The 25,046-nt window shown below is 41.8% G+C and overlaps 1 protein-coding gene across 8 annotated transcripts in view; it reads right to left on the reverse strand.

The window, feature by feature from the left end:
- The window catches only part of PALM2AKAP2 (PALM2 and AKAP2 fusion), a 496,857-nt gene that overhangs the window by 190,712 nt on the left and 281,099 nt on the right, over window positions 1-25,046 (reverse strand). For 4 of the 8 annotated variants that reach the window (XM_032635250.1, XM_032635248.1, XM_032635252.1 and 1 more), the window contains exons 7-8: window positions 23,761-23,862; window positions 13,348-14,043 (exon numbers count right to left, since the gene is read on the reverse strand). The exons of 1 other annotated variant lie outside the window; for it this stretch is intronic. In XM_032635250.1, the coding sequence (XP_032491141.1) occupies window positions 13,348-14,043; window positions 23,761-23,862 (798 nt within the window). Of the gene's footprint in view, window positions 1-7,878; window positions 14,044-23,760; window positions 23,863-25,046 lie in introns of those variants that run through there. 3 more of the 8 variants (XM_032635251.1, XM_032635253.1, XM_032635259.1) reach the window with 3 other exon arrangements.

Here is a 25,046-nt window from a genome sequence, read left to right on the forward strand (position 1 = left end):
CTTTGTTATAAAGCAGAGACTGACACACCATTGTAAAGCAATTATACCCCAATAAAGATGTTTAAAAAAAAAAAAAAAAAAGTTTGTGAACAGAAAATCTGAACACCAGATATCTGATATTAAAGAGTTATTAATTTTTGTAAAAAAAAAAAAAAAAAAAAAAAAATAGGCTCATTCAGTAAAGAAGAGAAAAGAGAAGAAAGAAGGGAAAAGGGAAGGGAAGGGAAAGGAAGGGAAAAGAAAAGTTGAGATTCCCTGAGTGGTTCTTTTTCCATTAAGTTCTGCTTATTCTCTAGTGCTGAGCCAGTTTTACAGCCTGCATTGACTAAGTCCCCGACTCTACAAGAGCTAACCAAGAGCTCTGCTGAGCAGGGGTCAGCTTACTAGAGCTCAGAAGAGGTGCTGAAGCTGAGGGCTGGACTGCCTTTCAGTAGAGGCAGCCATTGGGCCCCTGTGCTTGTCTACTGCGTCACTTGTCTACTGCGTCACTTGTCTACTGCGTCACTTGTCTACTGCGTCACTTTCCCACTCTATTTGGAAACTCACATCTGATTGTATAACTTTGCTCAAGTAGAGCAGGCGGAGCCCAGTTAGATCTGATCCCCATCAGTGAAAAACTGCTTATGCCAAAGACAGCTCTAGCGGGAACAGATGTTACTTTTGTTTGCTTAAATGATGGAGATCTTTACTGGAGAGTTCTAAGTTTGCTGCTGATGTATTCAATTCATTCCTGGTAAAAGGAATGGCTTGTTGGGTACCTTGTATAACAGAAGAAATCTGAAGTCACCCTGACCTGGGTTTGAATCCTAGCACTGTGTTTCTGCTCTTACTTCCTGTTGCTTTGAGCAACTTTGCATTTCTCATCCTAACTTCAAAATGAGGAGCTGGGATTTGTTAAGGGAATGCAATGAAGTAAGGCAGTGCTTCCAAAATTTTCGGGGTAGATGAACATGGCATTAAATAACACAGAACCACACAGTCAGAAAATTATTATTGTTTTGATTTTCTTTCATGCCATCTGATTATATCGAAGAGATGGGGGTAAATTTTTGAGATGACTCTAACCTGGCTATTCCTTCCTTTAACAATGAAAGAGTTGGTCTCAGGTAAACTGTATGTATTACTAGGCAACCATATGCAGCTGAAAATTAATTAATAATATTAAATAATTTAAATAATTAAAAAAATTAATAATGCTGATTTACATTTATTTCAACAGTTACTTCTATGGCATGTGCTGCCTGCTTAAGGTAGGGCAATAAAGTTACCTTTTAGGTCAAAGAAGTGGATAAAAGAGTAAATGAGGGTCCACAGGTGGTACACACGTAGGACACAAATAATGAAGGTGATACCAAAAGTCTAAGTTTATGTAAAACTGAGTTAAAGTATGAGACAGAATCTCACATCAAGCCTCTGAGCAGAGTGAGGATTTAGTCAGTCTCCCAGAGAAAAAAGAAATGACTGAATCGGTCCTTGCACTCTGAAATAAGTTCTTTAAGAGACAGAATATGTAGACTCATATGAGTCTACATATTCTGATGGGTGGACGATGCACACTGACTGTAGGATTTATGTCACCTCCAGGTTGTCCTCAGGTTGACCTAAGAACCCTGGCCTTAAAAGGGTAGGTCTGCTGCTCGTACTTTCTATACTCAGTGACTTGGAAATAGAAAAAAAAAAGTTGGAAAATATAATTATCACCTTAAATTTTTTTAGCCTTTAGTTAAAATTTTTTAAAAAGGAAAGAAAATACTAGATCACAGTGATTTTTGATGACAAGCCATGGGAGGAAAGATCCCTATTTCATCGGTTCTTTGAAATGTCAAACTTTCTGATTATTATTCTTAGCAAGATAAGGAAGTGAACGTTAGAGAATATTACTATTCTGTGAACACATGACCTCAGGAGCACGATAAGAGACTAAGGATTAGGAGGGAAAAGAAAATCACATTTAAATTTAAATACATATGGCCTTTGCCTCTTGTTATTTTTCCTAAGAAGGGACATGAAGCACCAGAACTAGTCAACAGTTGCCTACAAAAGTTTTTGTTTATTTTTCCAGGAATGCAACTTTCAACCATGAAACATGATGCCACAAAGTTCTTAAAACATGACATGGTTCATTTAACCTAAGAAATAGAGAGTAGCTGAATCTAAATACTCTTAAGTTGTTGTAGGAAATGAATTTTCTCTCGAGTTGTAAATGAGCTCACCAGCCTTAGGATAATCTATCATTATAAAGTCATGTAAGTCTTTCTGCTAAAAAGCTCAAGTATCAAATTCTGATATTGGCTTTCTGCTTATGGGCTGTTCAGAATTTTTAAATGCTTCCATCAGATTTAAGTCCAAACCCAGTGCAAAGCCTTATTATTCCGAAGGAGTTCAGGAGACTTCATCTCTGGTTCCGGCTCTGCCATTATCTCGCTATGGGTAAGTCTCATCTCGGACCCAGCCATATAATGAGTAGATTATGGTAGATTAGGGGTAACCCACAAATGCCAACAGGTGCGAGGCAGGTAATATAAACAAAGGGAGCTGGCCAAGAGTAAGGTAATAGGAAGTGGGGGTGAGGGCAGTGAGTAAGAGAGTATGATTCCCCCAAAGGGGGGCAGCCACCATCAGCTCTAGGCACCTGTCAGCCAGGAAAACAGGCCCATTGTTGACAAAGCCTCTGAAATGTCAAGAGAAGCTGGAAATCCATCTTTTAAATGGCAGTGAATTAAAAATGATTTTAAAACACGATGCAGGCAAAACCAACATAACCACAGGCCAGATGCAGCCGGTGGATAACCATTCTGTGACTTCCGCATTAGATGATCTCTTTGAGCTCCTATAGCGCTAACTTCTAAATGGCAAATTTTGGCTTTTGTGTGATGCCCATATAGTGGAGGATTTGACACTGTTTGAGAAAAGCAGGAGAGGAGCTGGGTTGTTGGAGACACAGTGTGTTCTACTGGTGGTTGCAGAAGGGTGACAGAGCCTAGATCAAGAGGCACTGGCACAGTGCCATAGAACACTGTTCCTCTTAGCTCTTATGACGGGGCAAAATAATAATGATAACAATAGTAACAACAACAAAACCTCCTGTGCTTATTCCGGGATGGACGCACCACTGCTATACGAATGGGGAAGGAAAAACTGTCAGGCAGAACAACAGGACTCCAATGAACAGATAAGAGAACAGATATGGGTGATCAGCCCTCTGCTTCCCCTTTGGGAAGGAAGTGCTGCAGAGACACCTCCCATCCTCCAGAGGGCAGTGTTATTACAGAGCGTTTGCTTGGGTAGATAAAGGTACAAGATAAGAACTGGTACCATTTTGTCTTTTTTGGGCACAGATGGCTCTGTTATCCAAATCTTTCTGTATCCAGTCTCAGCTGCATCCCCATACCACTTTCATAACAAGAGCTTCGGTGTGGAAGAAAGTAAAGAGAGCTGAGCTTGAAACTTGTTCCCCAAGCCCCATCCCAATTTTTAGCTCTGCTATATTGAGCAAGGTACTTACTGTCTCCCTAACTCAGTTTCTGCATGTATGAAGGAGAATATTAGCAATGTCTACCTCATAGGGTTGATGTAATATTAAAGGAAATCCTACCTATCCAGGGGAAGTGCCTAGTTTTAAGTATGGAACTATGTTCCCTTCCAAAGTTACTTTCTCATCTAAATTCCTCTTGTTATAATTAGGGTTTATCTGCTAATCTTTTGCCCTCCATGATGGGAAATTACCCCTGGAATAGAATCATTAGATTGAACTATAGGGAACTGTCAATATTTAACATTACTGATTTACTAAATGGCGATTTCATATGGTTCAACATAATACAAAAGCAGTCACAAACCCAACGCAGGAGAAAGCAGCTTCCCTTTGACACTGGTTCTGAAACACACCTGAACAGCTTATTATGATTACATTTGGGAAAAGTAAGACCTTTAGTAGAGGAACAAACACTTTTTCATCACAAGTAAACTAACATTTGTTATCTACTTCCAGCTTACAGAGTGCTTTGTGTAAATATAATTTCCCTTAACTCACAACAACACTGGGGATGGATGTCAGCACACAGCTTTTCACACACTATTCGGAGCGTCACTGCGCGTATGCCCTAGAGTTGTGGGGTGTATAATGGTCTACCGTGGTTCCAATCTGCATGTCCACACGCTAAAGAGTATTTCAATTAACAAAAAGAATAATGTCAAGAAAGCCCTGCCACTCACTGTGTAGGATGGATCAGATAAGATGGAGTTCCACAAACACTAGGATGAAGTGCATAGATGCCCAGGTACAACCCAGGTTTCAAGTGTCCAGCACTTCTGACAAGGACAAGAGGTCCTTGCACTTCCTCAGCTTTCTATTGGTTGAAACTATTGTTAATTTCAGCGTGGCAGTCTGAGGCACCATTCAAGTTTCAGTCTTGAGTTATCTTCCATGCATAAAGACACCAGAAAAAAAAAATCTACTACAGAACCCAAACAGATGGGAACTCCCCAACTGATTTATTTCATATCCTCAAAGAAAACAACTGTGACAGTTCTGCAGGTGTCATCATACCTGCCCTTTGTTCATTCTCTCTTGCAATAACTTTTTTTTTTTTTTTTTTTTTTTTTTTTGCGGTACGCGGGCTTCTCACTGTTGTGACCTCTCCCGTTGCGGAGCACAGGCCCCGGACGCGCAGGCTCAGCGGCCATGGCTCATGGGCCCAGCCGCTCCGCGGCATGTAGGATCTTCCGGGAGCAAGAACCGGCGTCCCCTGCATCGGCAGGCAGACTCTCAACCACTGCGCCACCTGGGAAGCCCCGCAATAACTTTTTTATGTTTCATTGAGTACCTACTATGTGCCAGGCTCTGTTTGAGGACAAGGGTCAGCAAACTACAAGCCCGAGGGCCAAATCTGGCCCCCACTCTGTTTCAGTAACTAAAGTTTATGGAACCTAGCCACACTCATTCATTTACATGTTGTGTATGGCTGCTTTCTGGCAGAGCTGAGTAGCTGTGACAGAAATCATGTGACCCACACAAAGCCAAAAATATTTACTCTCTGGCCATTGAGAGGAAAAGTTTGCTGACTCTATTTTAGAGAAAGAGTATACAGCATTAGAAAAGAGAAACAAAGTCCCCATGTGTCTTGAGAGGCTCCTGTTTAGAAGATCGCACTGGACGAACTCTTATTACTTAAACTAAGGGGCAGACCGAGTTTGACCCGTGGGATCAAAGTCAATGCCACTGCTGAGGGCTTATAAGGAACAAGAAAAGGGATGACAGGTGTGGAGACAGATGTGCAAGAGGGGGTTAGAGAAAGGATTAGTTAATGTGGAAACCAGCTGGAACAGGCAGGCCACAGGGATTCCCACCGAGGGGCACCCAAACCTTTGGCTGGGTTAGGTGGCATATGTATCAGAATCACCTGGAGATATCAGTAGACATGCAGGCTACTGGGCCCCACTCAGGAATCTGAATTTGAGTTCCAGAGGTGTGGTCGAGCTTCCACATTCTTAGCGGGTGCCCCCAGGTGATGCTGAAGCAGGCTCAGGTTTGAAAAGCACTGGATTAGCGTTGAGTTTTAGTGAGCAGTCGGAGGTGCTCCCCACGAGGTCTGGCCTGAAGTCCACTCATGGCAGGTGAGAAGGGGAAAGAACCGGGGCACAGACACACAGAGGTAGATGCAGTGAAAAGGCAGTTTATTGTCTATTAATACTGTACAGAGGAACAGAGAGAAGCCACAAGTACAGCATCGGCTGTCGCTGGCAGTGTTATTTCTGAAGTCGGTTTTTGTTTTGTTTTTCATCTGAAGGAGACAGAACAGTCAAAGTACACTTCAGGTTACAAAGTACAGCAGCTATAGCCCAGCAAGTCTAATTCAGAGTAAGCACAACAGGCTCCCAACCCGCCCGCAATCAACCACCAAATGGATATATTTACAGTGATGTCACTCACCCCGAGTGAGCTGCTAAAGCCAAACATTCCAATCAACAACCTACATTCACTGAAAGCTGCATCAGACACAACATTTTCTGGAACCCCTGTATGATGTTGACTCTTTTAAGTCAGGAGTTTGAGAGGAGGAAAGAATGTTCCAGAACCCCACAAAGGATAGGACTCTTTTCACTTGCCAGAATGGGATATGACAGAACTGGAGTTGGAGCCACACACAGACCAGTTGAGATCAGGCATTGCCCGGTGGTCTCTTTGTACATAAAGACTTGTTGCAAAACCAGGTGACTGGATGTCTGCCTGACCACCTCATCTTGAAACCGAGAGGTTCCCATAGTAACAAGGGGCTAGGGCACACGGCCTCTCCCTACCACCCTCAGGCAATTGCATAGTTCTTCCATTTCTGGAGTTGTTGCCATGACACTACGGTTGACAGTTGGGCCTGAATTGGGCCTGTTGGAGGGATTCTGATGATGAGAAAACTAAAATGATTTGCCTGGGAACCAGAGAGGTTATTTTTCCTGAAATGGAGAGTGTGTTTAAGACCTTGCCTTGTTGGAAAAAGGCTCTTGGTCTTTTAGGGTAGTAGAAAAAGATCCCATCCTAGGAAAAGATGCTGCTTGGAAGGAGAGTCTAACAGGAAGAGGGAGCAGATTCTTAGGCTTGACCTCTGACCTCTGGTGTCAGCCAGACAGATGAACAGGTGTGGGTGAAGATCTTCACGAACCTGAGTGTGACTGTGATGGGAACTCAAGAATTTGGCAGAAAATTGAGGAAAAAAAATCCAAGGACTCTTAAAAATTCAGTATCTCCTTTATGGGTGGATAAGGATAATTCTTTCCAGTCTCTACTTAACTCTGAAAATAGGATGCAGCCTCACTGATATTTACAAGGTCAAGAACTCCTGGTAGCTTTTATATTGTTGGTTTATACATTTATGCATATTGTGTACATTATGTAGATGGTCAGATGCTTCTGACTCACCATTTTGCATGTGTTACTCAAATGTACCATAGTGAGTGGTCCCTTAACTTCAAATGTAGCAATTACTCCTTGAATATGTGAAAGAGTTGAACTTAGATAACTGCTGGGCTTAGCTTTCGTTTAAAACAGCTCGTTTAAAACAGCTATCTCCTTCCAAAAGATCGTTCTGTATTATTAAAGGTGTGGCTCAGAGAGCTATCAAGCCATATAACAGGTTGTCTAATGACAGGTATGGAAAGCTGGATCGTACAACCTAGGACTATTGGGAAACACTGGATTTCATGCAGTGCTGGTGCCAGGGCAGGTCATGGGACCTTTGTTCATGCCCCCCAAGGTCTGGGCTAGTGCTATAGAACTCGCCAGAAAGTTACCTTAATGGAATGGAGAAATAATCAATCAAGGGTGCTCTCAAACTCAAGCTTCATAATGCATCTAAATTTCATTACAAAAATATTTTTCCTTAAAAAAATACATAAATGTAAACGATTCCATTTCTATAATCACTCCCTACTCCCATGTATATCATGCCACTCGTCTTACACTAGAATGAATGGGCACACCCCTCAGGTAAGGCTCCATCACACCATTTGAGTCCATCTCTCTCGCTTTTTCAAGCTATGCCAATTGTGCTTAAAAATATGCTCCCAGACCCAGGTAGGGGGGTCCACAAGTTCACCTCCCTTACAGTGGGAAGGACTGCAGGAGGTCACACATTGCATGAAGCCCACCCCAGGAATGTCAGAATGCGATAGTGCAGGCTCAGAAGGGAATACAAGGAAGTATTTGGTTGGTAAACATGCAGAGGCAATGCCCAAGCTCTGCCTACTTTATTCCACCTGGGCCAGACCTGCAAGGTTCTGCCTCAGGCTCCTGGGATGAAATTCACAGCTCTGAAGAGGGCTGGGTAGGGGTGGGGAAGAGAATGTTGTGTTCATACAGCTTTGGAATACAAACTGTGATTCTGAAAGGATAGAAAAGAACATAAACAGTGATGCTAAGGCAAACTTTCAAATGGCACATCAGAACTCTTTTTTTTTTTTTTTTTTTTGTCATTCGTTTTGTTAACATCACAAGGCAGATACATTCTGTAAACATATATACCATACAGTACGTTAACCATAGGGGGGGAAAGAAAAAGCCACCCTGTCATTCTTTTCTTTCTGTATTTTCTGTTCTTTTACTCCAGAAGGACTGCCTGAAGTCTAGAGGGAATTTTGTGGTTCATAAGATGTACTTTTCTTTTAATAAAAATGCAATGACTTGCAAAAAAATAGCCCCAGGTGACTAGTAAGAGGCAATATGGGGAGAAGGTGAACCTGTAGAAACTTAGAAAATAGTCACAAAATATTAAAAAGTCATTAATTTCAGGAAACATTTTGTTTCCCTGCTTAGTAAAAGAGAGCACTGAAAAATTTTTACAAAAGTTAAGGCTGTCCAGATCTTTGATGCAGAAAGTTTGTGGTTCCCCAAAGATATATATTATATTTTCACATTGAAAGCAAGTTTTTTTGTGCTACAGTTCCGACCTTTTTATTTTAGACTGGAGAGGAGAGGGGACACAGAGGCCTATTTAAGTCATATAAAAATTAAGGGGTAGGGGATGAGGTTGGTCTAAGGATCCCCAGGGAAACTGCTCTTTGAAACATTCAGGATGTAATCTTTATTCTAGCCTTTTCTACATTCAAATAATAAGTATTTTGGTTTTAAAATGGAGATTTTGTCATGTGGTTTGCTGAAGCTATGAAAATAGAGACACATAACAGCATCGCGCTCCTCATAAGAGATGGATTTTTCTTTTTCCCTAGAAAATGCAGGGAAGTTTTCCTGATTAGACCAGAAGAGGTCTACACAATGAAGGCGAACTGGCAGCAGGAATCCCAGATGCCATCTTGTGCATTACTTGGAGATGTTTTGCGATATATACCATCACTCCGTGTACCTACTGGGTTGTACTATCCAATAAGACAAAAGATACCTTCTGGCTCTATCCTAATCAGTGGAGCTACATATACCTTGATTAATAAACTGAGGAGCTTCTAAAAGATTGCATATTTACACAGTTTCTGAAACTTTTAACTATGCTGAGAACTCATGGTTTCAATAATGAAGGTACATGTCGCGAAAGTACAACATAAAACTGCTCTCGCCTTGGAATGGTTTTTGTTGTAAACAAAATAACACTGCAGGAGATGAGAATATTCCCACAAGGAATGGGCCCTTTGGTGGGTTAAACTCCACAGGTGGGTTAAACTCCACAGTTGGGTCTGGTGACAAACAGAGATGGCTGAGCTTCTAGATTTTAAGTAAGAACAAAAGAAATCCTCCGTGCATATTCTGTCTATGTTCATCTGTGTTTTACATTGACAGGGTTAGTTTCTTAAAAAGGAAGAACTTGTTTAGTGGTTCAGTTTTTGCCTCTATCGCCATATTCCCGCCACCTCTTTTGCTACCCACTGGTTCACTGGCATTAAATAAATGGTGTTTGTCAAGGATGTTCTGTGGTCCCTTGAAATGATGTTCTGCAGCAAGTGAAAAGAAATGAGCTGTTTTCAGACTTGGCCTCAACATTTTGCTCCAGAGACGATATCGTAACTCTAGGAAATTATATAGAGATGGTTTCCCCCTTTTATAAAAACTCGCCCTTAACCAAAATAAAAAGCCTCCTTGCATGTAGGAAAAACATTTATCACCAGAAAGTAAAAAGGACTAGGTGGGAATCTGAAGCAGATAACGCATCATTAACATTTCAGAAAGAGTCAAAGCAAATGAACTCTAGAATTTGAGTTTTCTGAAAGCCTTTGAATAATTTTAGGAAACCATGTTTGGGGTTTAGCCAGAAAAGAATTCCCTAGCTCCTCGTCCTCTCTACTGCCAATATTGAGTGATGTCGCTGGACACTGTCAAATCACTTTTAGAGGCAAATGATTTTGCTTATATGAGGAACATAATATAATTGTGGGTAAACGAGGCACAAGGTAAAAAAAGAAAACCCCTTAATTTTGTCCTAGTGCACATTGAAGAGAAAAAAAAAAAGTCAAGGGTATACAAGTCATCAAGATTTTTCAGGATATCTAAGGTTTATCATTTTAACTCTTAAAGGATCTTTAACTCCATGCCATTGAGAACCTGTTTTAAGCAAATGCAATGACCCTCTTTTCCCTCTTTCTCCTCTTTCCATTTAAAGGGTTCTGAGTATATGATTTGAAAAGGAAGTCCAACTAACCATGAGCTCAAAAATGATCAGGGTTTTGCAGCTTTATTACTGATTCTCTAATTAGTCTGGTGATGTAAGTCAATACCCTGTATTTCTGAAGGGCGTGATACCATACATAATAAAGTGTTTACAGAGACAATGCCAGTACCAGCAGGGAAGGCAGAATCTTCACAGTCACAACTCTGTTTATATTTTCACTATGAAGGGTAGTTCCTTTTCTTTGTAGATGGGATTATAGGTCTCATCCCGTAAAAGCACTGGCTGAAGCTGAACCTCCCACTGCAATAGGAAAATGAGGCAAGCTATACAAATACATACGCCATATTCAAACACACCTTCGTTTACTGTGGCCACACATCATTTTAATAAACGTAACACATCTTACTTGAAAAACCATTTAAATGATAAGCTTTACCAGTAAAAGTAGAGAGAGAACTCTCATATAATTTGCTAATCCCTATACTAATTATTGATAAATGAGAGCGCATATTATCATTGGTCTTTTAAATCTCACGTGTGGTTTTGTAGTGAGAGGTAAAGACCATTTTATTCATGAGAAACTAACTCACTGATGGAAGTGTAAGTCAGGGAATGATCTGTCCTGAAAGACTCTGGTTCTGTTTATCAAAAGTACGCCCAAGGCTAAATTCTATCATTCCACTCACTAACTGTGCTTTTAAAAACTCAAACTGAATAGTCTTTTCATCCCCAAATGAGTAAAAATAGGATAAGCTATGGGAAACTTTTAGATTGTTTCTTTCTAAATAAATTATTAAAATCAGAGATTGTCCAAAACATTGAAGCTGCTTTCTTTTTCGCTGTAAATAGGTATCTCTGGAATGTCTTCTTCTTTTTTTTTTTTTTTTAACCTTTAAATTATGCTAAAATGACCATTTGCTGAGGAGCATGAAGCTGAAAGTTTATAGGCAGCAAAACCAGATATTATTTCTAGATAATAGAACAGTTTTATTCAAAAAAAGCTTCTTTGCTGAACCTGAGATTTAGAGATAATTCCCTCAGCTGTTCAAAACCAAGCCATGGATGGAATCATCTTAGAAAGTAGAACTTAGCTCGTTATTTTTTTCCTTCTTTAACTTTTTTTGGTTTATATATTGGTGATAAAATGACTTACTTTGTGCTCGTTAAAAATGTAATTATTTGGGAAAGATTAACTTTGAAAATTAAAAAATATTGGTTTTCCCCCTTTTAATTGGAATAAATATAAAGCTAAAAAATTAAAAATAATAATAGATTTAGCACTAAGATAGCTATTTAGGACAAATTGAGTTGGTTCTGTAATAAAACTCTCTCAAGGTCGCCTTACTTTTCCCTCATCTACTTTCCACAGAAGTTAAACCTGATGTAGTACATCTTACCATATGTTTTTTGAAACTAGGTTCTATGGAACGTAGATAATTTTGTGAATTATCTGCAATAATGCTATGAACATTCGGGCAAAAAACTTAAAAGATATCTCTGTTTTAAAATCAATTCAGGGCTTCCCTGGTGGCGCAGTGGTTGAGAGTCCGCCTGCTGATGTAAGGGACACGGGTTCGTGCCCCGGTCCGGGAAGATCCCACATGCCGCGGAGCGGCTGGGCCCGTGAGCCATGGCCGCTGAGCCTGTGCGTCCGGAGCCTGTGCTCCGCGACGGGAGAGGCCACAACAGTGAGAGGCCCGTGTACCACAAAAAATTTAAAAAATCAATTCAAATGTTACGGCTTTATTTCACTACTCTATTATTATTTTATTATATTGCTTCCCTTTGGTTTTATTATACCTGTGGCTCTTAGCTTTGGGGGAATGCTAAGAATTTAAAGAACTGTTCATTGTGTTCTAGATAAAAACCATCCTTTGATGTTCTGGAATCTTCAGAAGTTGAAGAAACAATGCTTGAAGAAGCTCAGCTATGTGCCACTCACTTAATCAGTATTTGTGGAATGAATTAGAATACTTAAGGTGAGAAGATAGGTCTTTCTTCATCTTTTAAACATTTTTTACATTTTAAAGTTTAATTCTGTGGGGCGGGTAAACCTACACGGTACGCGAAATATTCTCTTTCTCATGGGGACACAAAGAAAAGAGTCCAGGTGGAAGGCTCTGGAATCAATGGGGCGGGTGAGATGAAGAGTTAATTCAGGAACAGCACCATCCACAATGGAGCGGAAGCATCACAGCAACCACTGTAGGTCAGAAGGACTGTTTTAGAAATATGGTCACTATAGAGAAACTCCTCAAAATGACCCCTTCGTTGAAAACAGGTGAACATGATCAGAAAATATCCGTGAAAAAGAAAACAATATAAAAATTTACACTCTTTTTTTTTAAGAGAATAGAAGCAAGGCTCATGGGTTCACCTAACTTTGGAGATCACAGCTGATGCTCAAAACAATGCTTGTTTCATGTCCTTAGAAAGTTAAAAATGGTGCTTCTTATATAAAGGGTCCATCAGTTATGTCATAGAAAGAGAGACAGCTGCTGATGGGCAGGTTATGGAATCAGTCCCTACAATTCAGTTATGACAAGCACTGGGTTCTTTTCTTTTATATCAATTTCATTTGTTTTAACAGAAAGCCAGAGATGCACAATACTGTAACCTGGAAGCTTATATAAGGCAGCAGAAAGCATCACCCTAGATTGGACAGACTAAGTAAGGTCTACTTTTGGCTACGCTAGCAACTGGCTAGAGCCCATAGCATTTTGCCACATGAGATATAAAAGCAAGGATCCACAGCAAGGGAGGCAAGTGAGAAATCAGTGACGTGGTGATGTGTGACTACATGATAGGAACACACGACAAAATGAAACCCCCGATGCCCATGGATTCAATTCCAGTCAAGTGAATTAAGGCTACTAGATCACTGGCTGCTAGGAAGAGTCCATTCCAATCGAGCAGTAAGGAACCGATTCCCTCTTGAAGACACAAGGAAAGGTTTAGAGGAAAAGCAAGTTCTTGGAAAGAGTGAAGCACACACATGCACGTTGTCTCTGAGCTGAGGAAAACTGGAGAAAAAAAAACGAAAGGGAAAAAAATAAGAGGGATCAAAGCAATCCAACTGCAAGGCAAGGCAGGTGTTTGCTTCCAGTTCACAGTATCGCAGTTAGTGGTACAGGGAGGTCTACGTAAGTGGTGGAGAGCACAAAGGCTGCCCAGAAGAAAAGGGAAGAAAGAAGTGGTCACATGACAACACAGCATTGACAGCGCTTTTTCTTTTGGGTACCTGGGGCTGGCTCCGTGGCCAGGCTTTCTTCCTTCCCTTCGGGGGATGAGGGCTCTGTGGTGTCTGAGACGGGTCTCCCGGACACCAGCTCAGCTGCGTTCCCATCAATAGTGGACACATCTGTCACCGTCTTCTCCCTCAATGACTTCTCATCGTCTTCATCAATGAGGACCAACTCAGCCTTGATGGTTTCATCATAGCCTAGCACCTTCTTCGTCTCTTCTTCATCCTCGATATTTTGGTAGCCCATGAAAATCATGGTGACGGGCTGATCCAAGTTTGCCTCCGGCCCTTCAGTGCTGGGGGCTGGAGCCTGCTGCCCTGGGTTCCCAGAAGTATGATCTTTCCTAGACTTATGGACCATTTCTAACTTGGCTTCTTTGCAGAGCATATGTTCCTTAGGGTGGCTGAGGCTCCCATCTGCAACCACAGTCCTTTCTGACACGTACCCTCCTCTTAAGCTTGATTGTCCAGCCTTCTGAATAAGCTCTTCTACATCCTTTGAGCTTAATTTGTGCACTCCGTTTTCTACTATGGTGCCTCCTGAGTGCACCTCATACACTACTTTGGTACCATCATCAAAGACTTTGACTCCTCTCTGATGGACCCCCTCTGGGCCAATGGTGGATGTAGAGAGAATCTTGGTCTCTCCTGTTTGTTTGTCTTTCTCCACATTAATTTCCATGGCGTACACAGCTTGAATGAAAACAAGAGAAAGGAAGTGCATGTTACAACAAAAAAAGCCAGTGAATGGTTAATTGCCAAACAGACAAAAAAAAGGTGCTGTGCCCTTTCTAGTCTAACTGCCAAGCATCTTGAGTGTTAGAGTGAGTGCATTGTGGACAGAGGTGGTTATATATGTGTTTTAACACAGCAGCTAAATGCACTGGGAAGACACATGTACAGAGTTACCATATCTCAATGGCGCTCACACTTCCCAGGAAGATGAGCTAAAATAAGGCCACGAGCGACTGCTGAGATCCAGTGTGACACATTACAGGGAGGCTGACAACATGCAAGTTTACCTTGATCATGAGCATACCTTAGGCTTACAGACAATTTTAAAGCCCTTGGTTAAAATGTAACCTAGTTCCAAAATCTTAAATCCCTTTAAAAAATTCTTTTACAGAGTATTCTACTGTTCTTTAGACATTTCCCTTTTCTGTAATGAAGATTACATAAAGGGTTTTGCAGGTGGCACATGGCCATCCTCTACTGTACTCTAAAAGGGGATATTTATAAAAATTGAAAGCTATGAAAGGAGTCAGATTATATGCTCTGTAAGCTTCAGTCACTTTGTTAGGTTTCTAAGATAAGAACTAGAAAAAGAACAGACTAGAGGTGGCGTCAACCCACGACACTGCAATTTGAGGACTATGCTCACAGAAAGCCTCTTTCTTCCCCCATGCACGCGCTGCCAAGTCCTCGAGATTCTGCCCCATACTTCCTTCCCATCTGCCGCCTTCTTTCTGTTCTACTGCCACCACTCAATCTGAGACACTACTTCCTCTTCCCTAGATATCACAAGAGCTTCCTACATGGAAGCTTCCTACATTGGACCTTCCCAGGTCCAATCTTGGCCTCTCCAACTCATCTCAAATCCTGCTGCTGGTCTGAGCTTCCTAAGAACCAGCTCTTTCCTGTCCTGTAGACTTACATGACACTCCATAATTTCAAATCTATTACCTCAGAGACTCCCTGTGAGGCACATGGCCTGGATGGGAGGGAACTGGGCCTCAGACCCACTGAGCCAACTGTCCCCAGACACCCTTTCCCTGAATGACCCACAGATACATCAAACTCTGCAGCTGCAAAACTGAATCCATCTTCTCTCAAAACTCCCCCGTAGTCTTGGTATGAAGTAACACCAGCTCCACTACCTACCCTTTCAAGCGAGAAGCCTCAGAATCATACCTGATTTTTCCTTTTCTTCCTAATTACCCAGAGTCAAACAACTGCTGAGACTAGTTCTATTTCAGATCCATCCCCATGCATCTCCTTACCACTATCTCTATCACTACTGCCTTAGACCAGGCCCTCTTCGGCACAATTACCTGTGTTCGATTTTTAACTGCTACTTCTGTCTTTTCATCGCCAGTGGGCCAAAGACAGCTGAGGCCCCGTTTTGCATGGCCAGAGGAGCAAAGAATGGTCTTGACATTAAAAAAAAAAAAAAAAAAAAAAAAAGTTAAAAAAAAAAAGGAAGGAGGGAAAGAACTTAAGAAAGAGAAAAGGAAAGAAAGAATTTAAGAGAAAAGGAAAAAAAAAAGATATGCAACAGAGACCATACGTGGTCCACAAAGTCTAAAATATTTATGATCTGGCCCTTCACAGAAAAAGTCAGCTGATCCCTGCTAGCCTAGGCTCCACCCTGCCCACAGAGCTACCTTACTTACAAACCTTCTGTTGGCTCCTGTGTCTGCAGAGGGTAAACACCAAACTCCTTAGCTTGGCATGTGATTACCTTTGGCATTTATCTGCAATCTTCCTTTCTTGTCTTGTCTTGCGGTCCCTCTCATTCCACAAACACCCCGGCCATAACAAAGTTCTCACTATTCCCAAGACATCCCCCCATGACTCATCCCTGTGCCTGCTGTCCCTCTGCCCAGACTGCCTTTTGTCCCTCCTCCACTGGCAGACCCTAGAGTCCTATGTCACACCTCTGCTCATCATGGCCGTTGAGCCCCTACCTCTATCTGAAGAACTACAAGTTCCCCAACTGTGTTAAAAAGATCCAAACTATCTTTCCAATCACATATTTCATTGCTTCCTTTCCCTCTAGAGCGACCAAAAAACACCATCTCACACCTAACATTTCCTGCTTTTAAGATTCCCTTCTCTTGAAAAGTCTTTCTTTTGAGTTTCTTTATATCCAAATATGACTCATCCATCGATGCCCAGGTCAACAGCGCCCTCTTCCATGAGCTTTCTTTGATCGTCCCATCTCTAAGGCATCCCTCTCTTCTCAAGATTCGCTGAACACTTCTTCTAAACCTCTCTGAAGGCACTTAACACTTTCCACGCAGTAATATAATTATCTGTGGGAATGTTTTATTAGCTCCATAGATTCTTAGGATCCTTGAAGGCTAGTTTTTTGCCTGACATCTTTCTATGATTCCCCCTCCCTCCCAACACCTACCTTAGAACCTTTTGTAGAAAAGGTACCTGCTATACGTACCTGTGAAACAGTTGCTACTAACTGAAAAGTCTAACCTGTTGTTTTAATCTAGTCACAAATACTTTATATAATTTGACACCAATGAAAAGGTACACACAGTGATTAATGTTTGTACTGGTTAAAAAAAATAGCCAACGGTACTATTCCATCTGCTTGTGTAATAAGATACAATCTGATCACGGTTAACACTTAACTAAAAAGATTTGAAGCAAAATCCAATGCTCGATTTTTCATTGTGTCTGTTTTGAAACTTTCACTTGCTCAGCACAAAGATGTTGAGTTTCCTTAAGTGACACAATGGGAGGCCAATCAATATTTGTCATAGAGGTACATGAGATCACACAATGACGGTGATATCAAGAGAAATATCTGTTTCTGTTATTTCCTGATTTTCCACAAAATGTGTTATCAAAGAAATAGAATAGGTATTTAAAATTTTGCATGGGCTCCAAAAGCCCGTTCTTTAAATATTACATTTATATTAAAAAGCACAATTTGGGGTTAAAATCTTATGTCCTATCACTATTAACACACTCATGGGACATATTTATAAATAAGAAAGGTAATAACGATTGTCAGTTATAGATACAACACCGCAGACATCCAGTAATATATGAACCAAATGATACATTGAGCTGCAATCAATACAGAGTATGGAATAAAATATTTCTATTTTTATGTCCATATCTGATAGGATACAAATTATGAACATAGGAATCTTTAGGGATGTCCCTCTCTCACTCTGCCCACCAATGAGAATGCTGTCATTTTTGGTCCAATTTTCCCTTTTCTGTCATTATAATCCCCAACCTCATCTGGTCCTTGCCTGTTCCTAGAATCAGAGACTGGATTGAAAGGAGGGATGACGAGAAGGTCTTTGCTAGAACGGTTAAGTAGATCCATACAATAAAGAGTTGAGAAAGAAGGAGTTGAATGGAAGAGACAGTGAAAGCTGTGTGGGAGAAAGATAGGGAAGGAACATTCTGTGGCCGTGGATGATGCTTTGGAGAATTATATGTGGATGGAAGTAAAGGGAACATAAGTGCTTCTGGGTGGAGAGATGAATTGGATCCCTTTTAATATCCTTCAGGAAATATAGGTAAAGAACAGAGTTTCTTTTTAGTGGGTTTTCTTTTTTTTGTCTGTGATTTTAAGCTGTATTTTGTTAAGTGTGACATGGCTCTGGAACTGAACCACAAGTGACATGGATTCATTAGGGTTACAGATTAATAGTTATATTTATATGTTATACACTGTTCTTTCAGTATTTCTAGAATCTGAGAGCAGAACACTTTAAGACATTTTTATAATAAAAGAAACCTAGATATGGTATGCCATAAAAGACAACATCCATGTGTATTTTTTTTCCCCAGATAAGATGTTGGGCTTCAAAGGAACCACAGATTTTTAGCAGGTTTCTTCAGGTTTGGTCTCACATACCTTGTCTGCCTTCACTCTCTTCTCTAGTAAGGGGGAGCCAGGCAAACACTTCGAGAAGCTCTGGTTCACACAAAGGCAATATTTTTGTTTGTTTCCAGATTTATTGAGATATTGTTGACATATAACATATGTAAGTTTAAGATGTACAATGTGATGATTCAATATACATATATACTGCAAAATGATTACCAAAATAAGGTTAGTTAACCCCTTCACCTCCTCACATAATTGCCATTTTTAGGGCTGATAACTTTAAACTTCTACTCTCTTAAGACAATACTTAGACTTTATGGATACATATATGAGAATGTTATTAGACATTCAGAAAACCACACAGGAAGTGTGAACATTTATCTTAAATGTGTTGTTTATGAATAAGTATTTCTATTTTGCTCCAGTTCTCAACCAATAATATCCCAAATGTGAACGAGGGTGGATATGAACCAGTAGGAAAATAAGACTTACATTTTAAATTCAATGTTTTGTTTACGAGGCATGCACACAATTTTTAAAACTCTTCTGCTTTTTACTCCTGCCAAGTAGCGTATACCAAAGACCTCTCCTCTCCCTTACATCATGCCCTCATCTCTAACCACAAAGAACACTCTGGAATCTGCCCTTTTCTTTCCTCAAGGCTCCCCATGCCACAGGTACACAGTGATGAGGATCGTTAAGGGCTTGTTATCTAAGCTCATCTTATTGAAAAAAAATGAGGAGGGTGGTACTGCTCAGGGGAGGAAACTTTCTGGGGAGCCCTTGAAAGAGATTTTGAAAGAGCCCCATGAACAAAAAGAAAAGTATTTGAGGAAGGACCAGGAGACAGAGAAAAAAGAAAGGAGACAGTCCAATGGACATTGCAATGATGGGATGACTGAAATTTGGAAGTACGTCTTTATAAAATGATATATTTAATTATCGCACCTGACACAAGTAAGGAGAGGGGGGCACCAACTGGCATGATTCCATTTCAGGATCGAGACAAGAGCACACAAGACAGGACTCTGCGCTCTGTAAGGACAGAACCATTCAATCACTGTTAAATTTGTCAACCCAGGCTGCTCCCAGCTCACTTCCTTTGACTCACTGTGACCAGTGCGCAGAAGAATAAGGCTGAGGGTCCACGTGTAAAGTATAAAAAGACACGCCCCACTGTCGTCAGTCAGTAAGATGGGAGGTGTTGGGGGAGGGAGAAAGACAGTAAGTCTGAATTCCTATTCAAGTCACATCCCAAGTTGGGGCCTCATTTTTCCCATTTGTACAATGAAGGGTATTTTTTTTTTTTAATTGAAGTATAGTTGATTTACAATGTTGTGTTAGTTTCGGGGGAACAGCAAAGTGATTCAGTTATACAAATACATATATATACATATATACACATATATGTGTGTGTGTGTGTGTGTATAAATATATATATATGGTATCCAGCTTTGCTATTCCATGGTGCCATGAACAGCCTGTGTGGCTTGTGAGTCAGTGATGTGTCAACTACTAGACGAGGGTGATAGACAGCCAGACCAGGACCACCACCCAGCGGTGAGATCACCCCCAATATAATGATCGTCAAGTAGCTGGCATTACACATGGAATGTGGAAGAGAAACAATACATATGCTTGGCTTACTAAGTGAACATACACATGTACAGTCTTACCCCTTTGAGTATATGATTATACATATACATTTGTGTTCACTCCTTCTCTTGAGGTTGGAGATATAAAATTGGCATTGTGATGTCAATAACAATGAAAATGAGGGCATTGATTCAGAGTGGACCCTCCTTCTCATCCCAGAGGGCAATCTCTAACTTCAAAAACCAGTAATCAAACATTTCTTCGAATCAACTGCCTTCCCAAGACACTGTGGTTTCAACAAAAATAAGTCAGCAAGGGCGTGATGCTGAAGGACAACAAAGGCCAAAGCCAATTCTCATATCGATTTTGCTTCAGTCTTTTTGGTCAAGAAGGGCAGTTTTCAGCCTGAAAAGTGCCAGAAAGAAATTGCTAAGAGGTCATTGAAACCCAGATGAGTAGAGAAGATTGGAAAATGACAAAGCACCCAGGGATACAAATGCTGTCAGTGCTTTCGGCCCTGGGCCCCAGTTCCCATATCAATGAATTTGTCTCAAGGGTTTTATATACCAGGAAAGGCGCTGGAGGCAGTGACTCAAAGTTCTGATTTTCAAAAATGAGAAGGAAGGAATTCCATAAACTACATAGAAACAGCTTGACATCAGGGCTGGCTGAATTCTAGAGTTAATTTTCCAAGAGCAGAAGCTAGGCACATTAATCTCATTTTCTTTTTTCTTCAAGGTCTCTAGGCAGATTAGGCAAATGCCAGAGATACAGCATATCTGGATCATCAGAAAGTCCCTATGTCCTTAAGTTGTCAAGGCAGAAACACGTGCCTTGAATATCAGGACGACTGCCAGAACTTGTCACTGGTTGAAGGGCCATGCCCCATAGGTGCCGAGTGACGATTCCCAAGGGCCAGGGGATCCCTAACGGCGAGCTGCAGGCCTCTGACTTTGGTTCCAACTGTTCAACGTCTTTATCAGGGAAATGATGATAAATAATGCAAGTGTGCTTTTCAGATCTGAGACGATAATTAACTGAGAGGAAAAGTTAGTGTCTTCGGAGCCACAATCGCAAGCTGTAAAAACCCGGACAACAGAGAAGACAGTTTTCTCCTTTCAGAACTGTTAAACCCTTTATTCAAATGAAATCTAATGCAGAAATACAATATGGAAACACAAGCGCCGGGGAGCTGCTGTGCTTGAAATGGGAGAGAACACCAGGGACCTGACTGCCAAGTCCCCTCACCTCAAGCCCTCCCCACCTTCCGGAGGCTCCTCAGTGACCCCAGGCCCCCCGACACTCCCGAGGGACACTTTAACAAGAAGAAATTTAATAGTCATATGAAATCTCCTAAGGCCGACAGGTGCATAGCTCATCCTTACTTTTGCCTCTCGAGATTAGAAATAAAGGATTTTGTGGGTTCTTCTGCACGTGATAAGGTGAAGCAGTATGTGTGCAGTTGTGGGGAACAGACCGCTCGTCGCCACTGAAATGATTCTGGAGTGATGAGTCCACTGGACAAAGGAAAGGCGGCCCAGTAGTGGCACATGTCACATACCTCTGAGGCTTTACCTTAGAGCCCGAAGCTGGAAGGCTATGATGGCAACCAAGTGAGTCGCATGGTCTGTGGCATCAAGCCCCGCTCTGTGGGGTGACAGGCTCAGCCCAGAGTGCGCACGCTCGGCAGCTCTGAGCCTCGTACTTCAGAGACAAAGCGGGGAGCGTTCAGAGGGGAGGGACACGCATGGCAGAGGGTGTCAAAGCAACCTCATCATCTCAGGACCCACTGAAGAAACCGGGGCTGTGGGTATTAAGGGGACGGAAAGTGAGGACCTGGGAAAGACAGGACCTGACTGCCATTTTCAACTACTTACAGGGAAATCAGAACTTAGGTTTGTTCTGAGGGGCTCCAGAGGGCAGGATAAGGACCAATGGGTAGAAGATGAAGGCAGCAGACTAATGAGAGTTCCATCAGAGGAAGCACTTCCCAATTGTCAGAACCACTTATAGACAGGATGGGCCACCTGGAGGGAGACCCAGTCTCATGGTGGGTGACTGTGGTTTTTGAGGGCCTCTTTGCAGGGCTTCTATCCCCCGGATTCCATGTTTGAATGAGGGATTGGAATAGATGCTTCCTGAATCTGCAAAGCAATGATTCTAAATAAATTCCCATTTATACAGAGTCTAAAACCTCCCAAACTCCAAACAATCGGATATTTGTCATAATACTGAGTAATGACCGGTGACATTTACTAAAATGGCCCTAAGATTGCACAAATTTCCAAAAGGACGTTCCTAAAGCAAGATGGATTATATCTAGGAGAAAGAATTCCATTAATGGTGAGTGCCGTTCACGCTCTGAGTAGTCACTGTTAGCCATAACTGACAATTAATCTGGATGTTCTACTTCAAAAACAGCCTGGGCAACGCAGTTGACCACATCAAAGGCAATTCCTTTCAAGACTCTGCGCCTGTGTATTTCCACAGGAGATACATTTATGCAAATTAGTTCTTAACTAATAAACAAAAGTACATGTAAGCTTATTTTTTAGAAGATTTTGAGCACATAATACTTCTTAAAAAATGCCTTTGCTACTCGGATCTTTATGTTTTTACAGTATCTCTGAAGACGAAGGATGCTAGCTGGTAACAGTATGTGTATTCTTATGCACACAGCACTACAATCCCAGCACCAGAACACTCTTGAACTTTACATTGCTTGTCTACCAATCCTTTTCATATCTCTTAAAAATCAGTCCCCACACACTGCCCCTCCCCCACCTCCATGAGCCGATCCATTAGCTGGGTCATACTGCATGTCCTGTGAGGTGCAGAAACACGTGGAAAGGGGCTGCAAAGCTGTTTACGCACAGCTATTGGGAACTACCAATACTAATAACAAGCAGGGAGGTATGTGACTTTTGAAGAGTTATTATCCCCAGCTGGTCTCAGAAGTGCATTTTGGAGCATTTAAAAGAATCCACAGCTTAAGTCACTGCCAATGGTTCCTTTGTAGCATGACTGTAGGCTGCAAGTCTGGCTTATCCTTGAACTATCCGGGGATCTGTTGGCCTGGCCTGGGTTTGACCAGACACAATTTACAGTCCTCCCCGCCTCCCCCCACCCCAACTCTAGAACCTCGTGAGTCTGTATGTAAAAGTAACACGATGCTAGGATGTTTACAGAGACACTCGGTAGACACTGAAATTTAGCCAGTGCGCGTGACAATTATGTCAATACCTGCTTGCCCTTTTATTTTACTTTTATATTAAAATAAGGAGGGACTATTTGCTTCATAAAATATTCAGGTTGGCCTGTACAAAGGATTTCCTCTGACTCAACGGTCCATGATTATTTTGTCTTATAAAAGGTGTCCTTAGGTGACTTATTTTAAACATAAATTTACCTAGGTTATGTAAAGCATAATCTGATGTTCAGATTCAAGTTCACCTACATTGTCACGAACTGTACAACCTTGGCAGTTCATTTTTCCATTCAACCCCGGCCCTCAGTGCAATTCTGTGAAGAGCAAAAAGATCGGTATAGAGATTTATTGTTCACGGCTGTCCAGTTCTGATTTCCGAGGCACGTTCGCATTGAACAGAGGAAAGCAGAGCTCTCTATATGCTTTACGCTCACAAGTGTATTATTTTCTAAAATCCACAATTGTGAGAAACATTAGCAAGAAACATATATTCTTTAAGTTGCTCCTTTTATTTCCCAAACATACCATAGTAGTTAAATAACTCCAGAAATGGGAAGACTTTGAGAATATATATGTTCACAATATACACACAGCTCGACTCCCAAAGGATTCCAGCAACATACTCATACGCTTTGAAAATACTTTCCCTCCAGCTTCCTGGCATAGCTCCTTTGATCTTGTACTATTCCAATATGGAAAATAAAATTCCCTGGAGGCAGAGTGCAAATGAACTTTAAGAATGAGGACAGCTATAAAGACCACAAACACAAGACAGACTCCTCTGAAGTGGGAAGAAAAATGCTTTCTGATTTTCTCAATACTCCCTCCCCTTTGGTCCTCAGACACCCAGCAGGGCCCAGTGCCTGCCCTGTGTGGCCACTCTACATCTGAAGCTGTGCTGAGGACAGGGTCCCCCCTATGTAAGGATATCTGGGCAACCCTCATTATTAAAGCTCAGAGAAACGCAAGCCCCACGGTCAGTCCTGGCATCAAAACCAAACAGCTCCCCAGGACTTACCAGCTGCCCTGCTGGTTCCGTCCTGCCCAGGTGACGGTTGTGCTGTTCGTGAACAGAGGATTGGCAGGTCGGGGAGCTGGGAGGAAATGTAATTTACTGCATCTGGTAGCAGAGAACAGGGAATACAATTAGGCACAGTGTTGGGAGGCCCAATGGGTTCACTGCCGAGACAGCAGCTTGTCTGCCCTACATAATGGACCACAGAGGCGGCCACTGCAAGAGAGGATCAGGGTAAACAAAGACCAGCATTTGCCCAGTGACTGGTATTCAGTAGAGTAGCTGAGGTAGGAGAAATCCTGGCCAGAGAGCGCAAGCCCCAGGACAGCTCTATGTATTAAAAGATTCATCAGAAAGCTCTAGATTCTAAGAGTACAATGAGTTCGGGGGCGGGGGGGGGAAGAGAGAGACAGAGAGATGGACTAGTGAGAGCCATTATACATTTGGTGGAATTGGCCAAATGTGGGACCTCAAACTAGAAACGTGCCTTAAGCAGAACTGGAAAAATAGCTTTATGTGCCTGATTCATGCAGAAGACTAATTCTGTAGGCATTAAAAAAAATATTCCAGAATTTATCCCACAATTTCAGTACTTCTGGCTGGTGTTTCAGCTAGAAAATCCTGAGATTCCAAATAACAGCACCCAGTGAACTCACCATGAGCTCAGTTGCAAGAAATAAGGCCGTGCGACAGAGGGAGACCAGCTCTGCTCAGGAAAATACCTTGCAAGCCCACTTAGGGAGATGGAGGACACGGAAGTCAACAGGCATGCCAAAGTATTAGAGGAGAGGAGGAAACCACTGATGTGAAACAAGGAGAAGAATCTGTGTATCCCCCAGAGAGAAGTGGGAAAGCGAAGGAACATTCTAGAAAGCTGGGCTCTAGGTGATGTGATTCCTTCCTTGTGTCACGGCCACATCCCAAAATCCTGGAATGTCAATCACTCATCAACGATCACATGTATCTGCTTACCGCATACTTCCACTGAACGGCCCATAGTCACCTCATGCTCAACATGTCCAAAATGGAACTCCCATCTCCACTCATCTGCTGCTTCTCCTGTACAATGTACCTCAGCTCATTGGCACCATAATTCACCCAGGATCCTGGGTGGTGTCCTTAACTCCCCCTCCCAGTGGCCAGTTAGTCCCTAGCCTCTACCCACTTCCCACATCTGTCCCGTCCTGTGTATCCCCATCGATACGGCCTTAGTTCTGGCAGGTTTCTTTTTTCTCTTTTAAATCTCATGAGGAGAGGACTGCAAACAGACACCAGATTAGGATTAGTTC

Source organism: Phocoena sinus, chromosome 6, assembly GCF_008692025.1.
Source record: "Phocoena sinus isolate mPhoSin1 chromosome 6, mPhoSin1.pri, whole genome shotgun sequence".
Taxonomy (NCBI): domain Eukaryota; kingdom Metazoa; phylum Chordata; class Mammalia; order Artiodactyla; family Phocoenidae; genus Phocoena; species Phocoena sinus.